Source organism: Anoplophora glabripennis, unplaced genomic scaffold (assembly GCF_000390285.2).
Source record: "Anoplophora glabripennis isolate ALB-LARVAE unplaced genomic scaffold, Agla_2.0 scaffold651, whole genome shotgun sequence".
Classification (NCBI taxonomy): domain Eukaryota; kingdom Metazoa; phylum Arthropoda; class Insecta; order Coleoptera; family Cerambycidae; genus Anoplophora; species Anoplophora glabripennis.
Genome location: NW_019416811.1, coordinates 133,168 through 146,686, shown reverse-complemented (window position 1 = coordinate 146,686; position 13,519 = coordinate 133,168). Strand labels below are relative to the sequence as shown.

Here is a 13,519-nt window from a genome sequence, read left to right as displayed (position 1 = left end):
AACTGAAATCTAAATTTTTCCTTAAATCAAAAACATATATGCACCTACAATTCAGTGTTAAGAAAATGTAATTTATGAATGCAATAACAATCTGATATCTTTGCGGTACTAAAAGTAAATAATAATCTATCGCTTGTGTCTTATTTGAACTAATTTTGGATTTCGTAAATTGTTGAATTTGTTTGTATGTAAACATGATACTTTTCTATAAATCAATTCAATTTGATAATTGAAATTACAATTATCTAATATTTTACAGAAAATTCAGCAATTTACCTGTTATATAGTTATCATCTTTTTTACAATGCAATTTTATTTAGTCGACGACTTTGATTATGATGACGAAGGAGGTGAAAACACATCACTGAAAGGTCCAGGATTAGATGAAATCAAGACAGGGCAGTGGCTAGGGGTAACTGTAAAGTCTCAAAAACCAGGTGGTATTGTTATAGTCTGTGCTCATAGGTATATACAAAGCCCAGACTTATCAAAATTCCATTATGGCCAAGGCCTTTGCTATTTATTAAATTCAGACCTGAATACCTATGAAAGTTTACAATTATGCAAGGGAAAACCAGTTGAAAAGTAAGTTTTTCAGGTTCGCGCAATTTAGATTGATGTTTTAAATATATATATACCATTGCAGATTACATCAACAGTTTGGTTTTTGTCAAGTTGGCACAAGTGCTTCGTTTGTTGGTGATGAATTTGCCTTGATGGGTGCTCCAGGTCCGTTCACATGGAGAGGAACTGTTTTTGGCCAAGTTGTCGTTGGTGATTTTTTAACAAAAGACAAAACAACTTATCACGGACCTTTAAGTGACACCGAAATTATTGAAAAATATAGCTATTTAGGTATAATTAACTTGTACCGGTGACTTAAATTTTCTTATAAAACTATTTTTTTATAGGCATGAGTGTGGGAGGTGGTCACTTCTCTAATAGAAGTGCATATACTTATATTTCTGGAGCTCCAAGATCCAAAATGAAAGGCCAAGTTTACTTCTTTGAAAAATATAATAATGAAGAATTAAATATATCGTTAATAATTACTGGTGAACAATTTGCTTCTAGCTTTGGGTACGAAATGCTCGCTGCTGATGTAAATAATGATGGGTAAGTTATCTTTAGTCATAAATTTATTTTTCTTTTACTAAACTTAGTATTCTAATTTGAATGGATTTATTTCAGATATGATGATTTACTAGTAGGTGCCCCATTTTATTATGGTGAAAAGAAAGGAGGAGCTGTTTACATTTATTATAACATTAGAGATTGCACTTGGGACAACTGCACTTGGGATAAAGTTTTCTATGGGAAGACTCAATCAAGATATGGTTTTTCTATGACATCAGTTGGTGATATTAATAAGGATGGATATAACGATGTAGCAATTGGTGCTCCTTATGAAGAAGATCATGGTGCTGTTTATATATATTTAGGTTCACCAAATGGATTAAATCCAGAACCCTCACAGGTAATTTCAGTCATATTTGTTAATTTCTTTATTTAAAACAATTATTATGGAAAATTCTTTCCAGTAAAAATCTAGATATCAACCGAATTGATTTGTTTAAATTTCACTTTTACTAATTTTTTAGCCAATTCAAGAAATTGTCATAGTTTGCTGTATTTGTGGCATCTTTTTATTCTTTATAATAATTGTCAACAAAAAATGATACTGTAATTTATTTAAGACGTAATTTTATCACAATTTTATGGTCACTAACTTTGGCTATATATTTAGAATTTAACCAGAATATAGTGATAGTAGGTACTAATGAGAGAAAATCACAAAAAGATCTATAAAAATATGACAATAAATTATAACTAACCAGTTATTTGCTTCCAATTCTTTGACCAATTTATTAAGCTAGGAAGTTTGCCTCAATGTACGTGTATCAATATAAGTCGGCCAGTTTGTTCATCAACTTATTAGATCAAAAGTGGATAAATGTAAAACAAATTTATAGGCCAGGCGGTATCTGTTTTAAAAAGGGTATACTTGGGTAAAACGCATATGATCGGAGATTTTTGCTTTAACGGCTTCTAAATAACATCAGAAATGATAATTTTTCTATGCAAATAAAAAATTGCAAAAAAAGTATAAAAAATATCAAAAAAATTCATTTTTTTTTTGGATTTCTCGTCGACAACATAGCAACTATTCATTTTAGACAAAAATGGAAGAGGAAAAAGTTTTGTAATTAAATTTTGATCAAGATTGAGTTAGTTGCAATTCGAAAAAATTAAAAAACAGTCCTTATACCCTTGTAGTTTTGCTGTAAATAAGGGTTAACTTTAATGGGCTATAACTCCAAAAATAATGGGCAGATAATCAGGTTTTTTTAAATACTCCTCTTTCCAAGTACTTCCAAACCATATTTTAAAATAAAAAAAATTTTTGAAAAAAAACAGTAAATTATTGCAATTGTTTATAAGCGTGAAAATTGCGAAAATGTTTTTCCTCTTCCATTTTTGTCTAAAAGAATAGTTGCTAAGTTGTCAATGAGAAATCCAAAAAAAATGAATTTTTTTGCTATTTTTTTATACTTTTTTGCAATAACAATTAAGACCGCGTTTTTTTTTATTTGCATAGAAAAATTATCATTTCTGATGTTATTTAGAAGCCGTTAAAGCAAAAATCTCCGATCATATGCGTTTTACCAAACCCGAAACAGATATCGCCTGGACTATTAAGGCAACTGCAACAATAAACATGTATGTGTTATTTATGTTTTATTATATTTACTGCTACTACCAATGAATAAAATTTTCCAAATTGTTCAATAAATTTGAACCAATCTGTTAAAACTAGGAAGTTTACCACAAGTTATTTATTACACCTACCAATATAACTCGGCAAATTTGTTGATTCTTCTTGATATTTCTAATGAATAAAAATCTCCAAATTACATTTATGAATATATCTTACATGTATCAATATTTCATGAACATAGTTCTGATACTAAAAATTGTTACATATAATTCAGTTATAACTTACAACACAGTTTAGTAACAATATAAAAAAATTATTGAGCTAACATTACAGAAGCATGTTTATGATATAATTAAAACTTATATAAGTAAGTCTCGTACAAATTATGTGCATAAATAACGAGTAAGTGACAAACATAATCAACCTATAAATTTATTTGAAATTTGGAGGAACCAGGTCTAATTACAGAGTGCTTCCAATTTTACTTGGGAAAAGGATGAAACATGAAAAAATAATAGGAACCTTTTCTATAATGTGTTTCTCTAAAATACTATGCTTTCAAGACACAGAACATTCATCTTAAAAATATGTATATTTCCTTCCTTACTAAACTAATAACTATTTTTCGTTTATATTTGGTACACAACAATCATAATAAAAGACTAGTATTTTGATGTGAAAAATATCTTTCAGCTAGAAGCAGTGGCGTAATTATAGGATTCCTATTTGAATTTCCTAAACTTCTACCCCAATAGCAAACGTTAATTTTTCAGTAGGGATATTAAAATGCCGATCTATTTTCTCAAAAAAGATGTTTCGGTAAATTTATTAAGGACCCACATTTTCAGTTGTTTTGACTTTTTAAAATGGAATTATGTACATATGTTTTATTCAAACTTTGTACACAACTAAAAGTACCTACTGACATAATCATGGGGTTTTGGTTTAATTCAACAAATCATCAAAATAAAATATATTTCTTTAAGTTGAACGCCCTTTAAATGTTACTGGAAGGACCCCTATTAATTTTTATTCTGTATCTTTTCCAGAGTTATGTATAACAAAACAAGTACACTGTACAGTAATTCGCTAAATAATAAGTACCTATTATTTTCCTACAGGTGATACGAATTAAGCAGTTAAAAACTTTGGGATATTCACTAAGTGGCGGAATAGACATGGACAACAATGGATATCCAGATTTATTGGTTGGAGCATATGAATCTGAAAAGGCACTACTTTTCAAAACAAGACCTATTATAGATATAAAAATTAAAATAAAAAGCGATGAGCTAAAGAATATAAATTCTACAAGAAAGGGATGCTTGGCTGACCCAACAAATCATAATTATACTTGGTGAGTAAACAAGGTGAATTATTGAGTCGCCCTATATGTTTCTATACTAGAATTATGTAACCCCCACAACTCAGTATCAGATAAATAATAATTAAAACAAAATTCTGCAGAAGAACATTTTTTTCTGAATTCAGTACCATCTGCTTAAGGAAAATTTCACTTAAGGTTTTTAGTGATATCATCAAAAAGTTCTGTCAGCTGTTTTAAAACAGAATAATCTTTTGGTAATAAGTGGACATAAACTTTTAATAATTTAACTTGTATGTAGGTACTTTCATGTAAAATAGTTGTGTAGTTAATATTTACTATTAAATAATTCGTTAAACCAAAAAATTACAAAATGTAAATCATTAATTCAGAAATTCAGGATATACATACTTTAAATCCTAGAGGTAATAGAATATTCAAACATAATATTATTTTATCCTATTTTTAAATAATACCTTTGATAACACTGCAACTTTAGACTATATTATGGTACAACTTTTTGGTGTTAGGATTTCAGTTTCATTAAACAAAAAATGTATTTTTTTGCCAGAATCTCCTAAACCGAGTGGATCTCCCAGGTATTAAAATAATTAAAAAAATTAGTTTATATTATTCAATTAATGCTGAAAGTATCTAAAATAAAAATCTGGTAATTTATTAAAAAAAAATGAAAACCTCGTCTTTTCTACTGGCTCTAATTTAAGTTCTGTAAAAGCATTATCTTGAGTTTTCCATATATTTATTTGTACGTAAACTTTTTTTTTCATGAAGTTTTTGCAATTATTTTAATAGATGACATTCTTTTATAGTCTGCAAAAATTAAATACAGGTGTACTTGAACGAAAATCAAAACAAAAGGAAATACTGACTCCTACCTTCAACTTTTGTGCTTTATTAAAAAGTAATTAAACCAGTCTTTCACGACACAAGCCTACTGAATTTGAGTAGGGGGATATGGTGATTACTTTTGGAGATATTGCCTAAATTAATTTTAAAACATTGTATCTTGAAAACAAAAGACATATATCATAATCATAATACAGAGTGATTCAGAACTTATCCAAGAAAACATTTTTGAATGTATTGACCTTTACAAATACAATTTTGTAAAAAAAAAATCAAAAAGTGAAAATGATTTCTGTACGACACTGAAAACTAGTCCACTGTAAAACCTTACCTTACGCAAGGCAATGCATGCAGTCGATGACTGGCACAGCGGCAAAGTTTAATAAAAAAAAATGAACGTACAAAAAATTTAAAGAATTTCTTTCCCAAAGAAAGAAAAAAATATATTTTGTAACACCTATTTTATATCAGCAAATTCAACTGCTTTTGTGCTATTGTTATTAATTAATAAAATTAATTTGTGGTTTTAATTAATAAAATAATTTGAAATACCTGATGTTGCAAGAACTGTTCAAAATATTGTCCACCGACGTGACATTTGTGCCCATCTTATGCAGTTTCTACAAACTAACACAAATGTTGTCTTGCTTCACTATAAATTAAAACAATATCCATCAACTCTGAGTTGCTATATACGTAAGCTACTTTTGACACTTGAAAAACTAATGTAAACATTATCGCGATAACGTTAATACTAAAATTAGATTTCAGTATTCGAAATCGCCTGGGACCACGTGGAGAGAGAGCGCATTGCGTACAGCGCATAACGTGAATGACGCTGCAAACTACAGTAGCCCAGCGATGTAAGAGTTGAAAATACATAATACAACTTCAATAATTTTTTTCTCGAAAACTATATAAGGATTTTACAAAAATTTTTTTATGATATTAACTTCATTTTTCATGACGCATCTATTCCCAAATTTATTTGGATAAGTTGTGAATAACCCTGTATATCATAATCATAAAGAGAAATATTCTTATTTTTAATAGTAAAATTAATTATGAGTTTTATTTCGTAAGTTTTTTTTTATATTGTTTGATTTAAGCGATTAATACATGTTGACGAAATATTTGAATATTTTACTATCTCATTTATTTATTAAATCTGTGTCTGTCACTTTCTTGTTGTTTTATGAAATAAGTGGAGGTTAAACTGGCAAATAAGAAACTTTACTAGAAGAAAGGTGGAAAAATTACTGTTTAAAATTTATTTATATAAATGCAGCGTGGATGTAATCTGATGGTTAAAGACAGTCCCTGACGCACTGTGGACGAAGCTTGTGGTAACCTTGTTTTTTGTTTTAGTTTTTCGTTCCAGTCATGTTTCTCAATTATAGGGAAGTTAAAAAAAGCAGATAATTTTAATGTAAATTATCATATCATGGAAGTAAAGAAACACGTTTCGAGAATATGGTTCAAGGATGAACTTCATGTTGATAAACGTTCGTCAATGCAAACAAAAACTGTGACAGTTAGTGGTAGTTCAAAACAATATTGTCAGGATGAAACTGCATACATAAAGGAAGGTATTACTGACATACTTTCTCCCATTAAAGTAAGTAGTTGATGTTTTTTATATTGCCTAAAATAATGACTTCATTCTTTCAGCTCCGTGTCAATTATACTTTAGAGGAGAACAGGTATCATTCACCTATTCTAAACAAAACATCGGTAAAAACATTCGAGGCAACATTCCAAAAAGAATGCGGAGACGATGATATCTGTGAAAGCAATCTTGTTTTAGATGTAACAACTAATTTACAAAGTAAGTTTAGACTTTACTTTTTATGAAAATTGTATTCTTTATTATTCAAAAGGCTGAAAATTATATAACAAGAATTGGCAGGTATTTTTAAAGGGTCTACCACGTCGCTGACAATAGTAGTAATGAAATTAAAATTACAATTTATATATTTGCTCTGTCATATTTACAAAAAAGAAATTAGTTGCAAGTTCTTGCATATATTTAAGCGTAAGTGAAGTAGTTGAGAATAGTACTTATACAGACATTCCTTTAATCGAGCATCACATCGAAAACCTGATAATGTTTAATTCTATAACATTTTCTTTGATTTTAAAAAACAAAAGATTGATGTTTGCTTAAAAATATATACAAACAGACATTAACTATTGTTTTGTTTTTTCTTATTGCTTTTTTCTTCAAATAAAACTATGTATTTTTTTACATGGGTACTCTGATAGAAATTTTATTTCCAATAAATCTAGAGTGAATAATATAATAAGTGTATAATAAATTGATTTTTGTGTGGTATATGTATAGAAAGATAGAAAGGATAAACCAACATGGAAATTGTTCAGTTTTAATATAGTATTACAAAAGGATGCATACGACGTTCATTTCCTTAATTAGGTTTTTAATTGTTTATTAATTTACTAATATTTGTAATATATTTATTTACATGTTTTCTAGAATGTTCTAGATTATTTCGATTGGGTTCAAGATGCACTATCAAATGTCGAGAAAATTTGTGAATAGGAAAAAGGTATATAAAGTATGCGACGACTATACTATATAGTCCGAGTGAGATATAACCTACAGCGTATGACATATCTTAAATACCATTGTTAGTCCATACCCACTGGCACAAAATATAGCTTTTTACCTACTGGCATGAAAGCATGATTATTGTTGCATTAAAAATAAACTTTTTAACTAATGATATTCTCTAATGCTTCATCCAGCATTAAACTATACCCTTAATATCTAGTAAACAATTAAGATCATTTGTCACGATAACCACTAGATGTAGATCGATTTCGAACTCATTAGTTCTCATCAGTATGTCATAAGTGACACGACCGATGAAAGATTTAACTATTTGTGATAATTGTTTGCGCAGTATAGAAAACAGTAGTAGACAAGTGAAGACCGTTACACACTACAATAATGTTATAGTGGCGACACCCTCATTTGAAAAATATTTGGAAGTCTTAAATACAGTCTTTGAGAGGCTAATAAATAATAAAGACGGCAAATTTAACCAACGGTAGCTATAAATATTGGTATATTACTTAATGTATAACACATGCCGAGATGTATATTTTGACATTGTCTTTAGGTATCACATATGCAGCAGGTAAAGGGGTAATGTATAAGTTTCCTTAAGGAGGTTCAATAGATCCTCTACGAGGCAGGTGGTACGGGAGGGAAGCCTATGCTTGTACACAGGAGTTTCGTTGCAGTACCAACCTTACATAAACTAATTTGAGCGAACTAAATATAATATATGCAAATGAAATTTGTACAACACATTAGCTCGCATATATTTTTCATGTTTAATGCATGGCAATTAACTTTTTATTTAAATAAAAGTGTCTATTTATTCATTAAGAACCTGTAAAACTATGGGTGAAATGTGGCAACATTGCACATCAGTATATGGTGTGATTGTAAAAATTGGGTCAACTGTCAACTGTGCTTAGCTCTAATAGGAAAAGTAATCAACGTAAAGCAATATAAAAGGCATATGAAACACATAGAATGTAGATTGATGAGAAAAAGCAAAATGTGCAAACTGAGAATCCATGTGATAACTATCAAGAAACTCAATGTATGATAGTGAGATGTTGCCTTGTCAAATTGAAGGTTATGATAGAACATTTATTTTTGCAAAGAGATCCTTCAATTTTTGTTTCAAATTACTATTATATTACATAGATCACGAAAAATTTATTTAATATTAATTATTACTACATATTTTTCCGACTGGAATAATTTTATAGTCTGTAATCGAGCTAGTCAAATATAGCGCGTCAGTCAAAGCGTACAGTGTTGGCATATTTCCTTTCATAGGTTCAGATGTTTGTTCAAATTTGTCAAAACGTTATCTATTCATTCCATTATCTCAATAATTACATTGTAAGTGCATATTTTTATTGATTTACAATGTTTAGCAATATTTAATTCTTTAATTACAATTTTATTTTCCCTTTCCTAACCATTTTTAAGAGCAATATTCACGTTTGATTAAAGTTTTTTCCCAACTCCCATAAGAGCATGTGTATAAGGACAATTTTTATAATTTTTCAAAAAAACAACGTTGGCAATCGATCTAATATTTTTACAATTTGCATATTTATTAAGAGATTTCAATTGCTTTGAAAACTTTGTTACAATTTTCTTTTCGGTATTGAACCTTCTTAAATGTGGAAGTTATTATAGAAATGAGGTAGAGGTACTAGTAAAAATTAAGTTTTCATTTTATTACTCAAAAAGCGCCTTTCAGATTTTAATGAGCTTTGTTGTAGCAAAAATACATACTCTAAAGCAAGGGTCGGCAACTGGCGGACCGCGGTCCAGGTCCGGACCGCGGAAGGTAAAATGCTGGACCTCCAAAAATTTTTTGAAAGTATAAATTACTCAAATAATTTATTTAAAAAATGTTTTTTACGTTTAAGTGCCAATCTTATCATTTTTTCTAGTATTTTACAATTGTGTGTGTTTTCAGTTCTTAATTAGTAAGCAGATTAAATTTGAGTCCAAATTAAAATAAAAAAATAAGAAATATGAATTTTTTTCTGGACCTCTTTAAAAATTTTCAAAAGTATCCGGACCCCACCTAAAATTACTTGCCGACCCCTGCTCTAAAGGATATCTAAAATTGTTTTGGTTGATGGAAGTATATTAGAAAACAAAATTATTTTCCATTTTTTTAGACCATTTTGACCATGACATAAAAATCTGAAAAAAATCTATAATCTCTGAAATATTCCTCAAAGATCGGCATTGGTTCATATTTCTCTGTTGTAGTTTTTGAAAAAAATTAATTTGACAAATAATAATAACCTCTGCAGGTTACCTCAAAAGTAGTTTGAGAACCGGCGCTAAAAGCGGTGTATGATGTTTAGATTGTATGCTAATATCAAAACTTATATTATTTTACACATTAGTCATGGGGGCCAACAAAAGCGGCAGTTACAATTATGTTTTAATTCAAGCGCAGGTGGTCATCAAACGAGTTAAATAAAAAACAATATTTTACTAAAAAAATAGAAACAAAATAATATAGCTACATCCAGTATGTACAATCACATATCTATAAAAACCTTGTCTAAATTCTAAAATAAATATTAATATTAATAAACAAAAAATAATAAATATTAAACAGTGCACAACACATGCATAAAAGAACTTACAGAAACCTAAAGACCAAATTTGTCTGATTTACTTTTCACATATTAGATAATAAAACATTTGGTTCCTTCAACAAATAAACAACACAAATTACTAAGTCAGATCAGGTGGTGAATAGATTATTTTAATTATGCAAATATTACATCAATTGCTGTCGTTCTCTTCACATAAAAACATTTTTTCGTCTCGGCAAACAGGTTTTGCTGAAACAAGGGTAGAAACATACTTGATGGTGCAGATCTTTAACCGATCCCAAACAGATTGTGGAACTGATGATACCGATGCATAAAACAATTTACATGTTTCAAAATAACATAAATCTTATAATCATTGCTCATTTTATTTTATGTTATTAGATATACAGGACAAGAGGGTCCGTCTAATTCTTGACATTGCCGTCGTGTCCAGGAGGCAGCATGACCAACTTTGTCAGATCTAATAAACCATGCCTTAAAAAGAGACAGACTTTTATTAAACTGTTATAATAGAGTAATAAAAGTATTATATACAATAAATAATAACTTAACTAACAATAATTTGTTAGATCTGAAGGCATTAATTGCAGTGCCCCATGGATCCTGATGCCTTACAAATGTCAAAATTTGACTGCAAGGATCAACCCTTACATTAACTATCTGATCAATAAAATCAATGTTTTATGTTATGTACCTATACTATGATGCATGCCTCTCGTGTGCAGACAATTATACCAGCTGTACTTTTGAGAACTAATAAATTCAAAACCGATCTATATCTGGTGATCCTGCTGAATAATGGTCTTAAGGGTTTACTATATTTTGCGGGTGTAATTCAATGTTAAACGGAGTATGTAGCCCACAAATTAGATATTTCCCATAATATCATTAGGTTAAAACTTTATTTTGTCGAGTGCAAGACTACTCATGCTTTTACAATATGTACAGATCTGTAGGTCACTTTCTACTTATACACACTAGGTATAAAGCAATGTTTTATGCTGGTAGGCATTGGGTAACGATGACATTTAGGATATGACATACCCCCATTCAAAACATGGGTATAGATCAATATTCAAATAGATAAATTTTTGTCAGACCTCTCACCTATATAATCTGTTTTGTTTTCATTAGAGTTTTGATAGGTTAAGTGCTGTCCATATTACTATATTATATTATTTGTCTAATATTACAATATACCCCCCACCCCCTAATTTCAAACCTGTAGTTGAGCATCAGTAGAAAATGTCACCACATGTGGTGTTGCGACCCTGTTAAGAACAACCCTAAAATAATAAACTGATAAATTTCATCTTTTTTTATTGTTAAAAGAATTTTTTATTTTTCAGAAAGTCCCGATGGTGTATACAAAGTTGATAAAGTTGATGAAGACTTTATTCTGCAAGCACAAGTAAAGAATTTGAATGAACCTGCATATGAAGCGAAACTGTTTGTTGTTCACCCAAGCGCGCTGAGTTATATTGCACTAAAAACTGAAAAGAATGATCTTGTATGTATTTAAATAAATTTAGTTACTATTTGTAACTGTTAATATTTTTAGGTCAATGTAAAATGTTCAGTTACAAACGAAACATTAGTTGCGTGTGATCTTGGGAATCCATTTCATGGTAAACAATCCATACTACTTAATTTGAGATTCGAGGTGATAAAAACTACAAAAGAACAAAAATTGGATCTTAGGGTTTTTGTAAATTCCACTTCTAGAGAGCTCTCAAAAACAACCTCACAAACACTTGTGGCTATTTTACAAAAAATTGCAGAATTTCACATTAGCGGGTAAGTTTATTTTTAATTAGTTTAACATTTTATTATCCTACCATTATATTATCATAAAAGAGCGCAAACGCTATTTAGTGTGTACCTATATTTTTTCAATGTTTTTTTAATTATCATGAGAAACCCTTGGAAAATGGATTAAAATATTGTGGATAGTGCTATTTTGTAAGGTTAGTATACCGTGAAATATCGATACAATTATCTTTGTTAATGGTCATTTTAAACTTATTGTGCAATAACTGATCGTGTGTTAATCACTCCCTGATTATTGTTTCTGAATAGCATAATTTTATTAATCACTAATTGACCCGACAGATGTTTACTGTCCAAATTTCAATAAATTTGTTTGTGATAAGCACTTTAAGTTTTTCTTGAATTTTTCAATTTCCTGGACTAGGTACTTTTCCAATTTTTCTTTTCCTAAAAACCTTATTCGTATTATTACGAACATTTAAAAAAAACTAACAGCATTTAATATTTATTTACATAGGAGAAAAACAAGGACATTTAAATAAAGGGGACTATGCATGTCACAGTCTATCTCATATGTTGGGTGAAGCTAGACAAGGGGAAAGCAGAGGGCTTTATTTTCATCCAGCTGATGCGCGTGATTACATCTCCAATGTCGTACATTTTAATAAATAAAATAAAATATTTTATAGTCCTAAGTCAATATATTTCAACAGCTACTCAGTATTTTTATAATAAATATATATAATATTTTTATAACTTCTTGGAATCCCAATAACTGTAACCATTTCTTTCTTGTTGCACCATCCCCAAGCATCCTAAAAACGTTCACATTTCACTTTTAGAATACTGAGGCAAATTTTCAGTGAGACATAAAAATATATTCCCAAAGGAGAACATCAAATGGTTGAATGAATGCAACTTTCAGTTGATTGCATCTTCGGTATTTTTATGTATAAGTGAACCACCACCATATTTTTGCTGTTGTATTTATTCAGTTTTTATGCTCGTGCATTTAGTAAAATTGTAAATATATTTTTGAAAAGGTTTTTGTCGTAGAGGAAAATGAAAATGATGAATGATTAAAATTTGTAATGTTGGGTATAAGGGATAACATTGAAATACCTATAAATATATTAAATATAAATAATGTCTGTAACTTATTTGTGGTGCAGCATTTTCCTTTGATTTTAATGGCCAAACGTGGTTCATATTATTGTTTTCTTACTATTTCAGCAAAAATTTTAAAAAAATACCAAGTCAGTTTTATAAAATTTTACCGTTATTCAAATAAAAGTTACCCACACGCACGACAATGGCCACAGTTGCATATACATTCCAAAGTCACCTTCAAGCACGCTTACCTGTGGAAGGATAGCTGATGTGGATGTTTATAATCCAATTTCTTACAAATTCTGCACTGTCTAACCATATTCACACCTTAAAAGTTTATCCAAAATACATGTATAAACACTAATCACGTTTCACTTACTAAAATCACAACTATTTTCTAACAAGAGACGCCATATTCTGCCAACCACGGCAGAACGAACGAGGAACACGCTACAAATTATTGCGTAGTTGCCAAGTCTTCAAACATGGCAAATATGAAAAATGAAAAATAGTTTAATATGTACAGAATTTAACAA

The 13,519-nt window shown here is 29.4% G+C and overlaps 1 protein-coding gene across 1 annotated transcript in view; it reads left to right on the top strand.

Annotated features, from left to right (window-relative positions):
* The window catches only part of LOC108910887 (integrin alpha-PS1), a 57,819-nt gene that overhangs the window by 13,457 nt on the left and 30,843 nt on the right, over positions 1–13,519 (top strand). Inside the window, exons 4-12 of the mRNA XM_023455500.1 lie at positions 321–585; positions 647–855; positions 912–1,116; positions 1,192–1,477; positions 3,841–4,076; positions 6,279–6,528; positions 6,582–6,738; positions 11,453–11,613; positions 11,665–11,900. Of these exons, the coding sequence (XP_023311268.1) occupies positions 321–585; positions 647–855; positions 912–1,116; positions 1,192–1,477; positions 3,841–4,076; positions 6,279–6,528; positions 6,582–6,738; positions 11,453–11,613; positions 11,665–11,900 (2,005 nt within the window). The remainder of the gene's footprint in view (positions 1–320; positions 586–646; positions 856–911; positions 1,117–1,191; positions 1,478–3,840; positions 4,077–6,278; positions 6,529–6,581; positions 6,739–11,452; positions 11,614–11,664; positions 11,901–13,519) is intronic.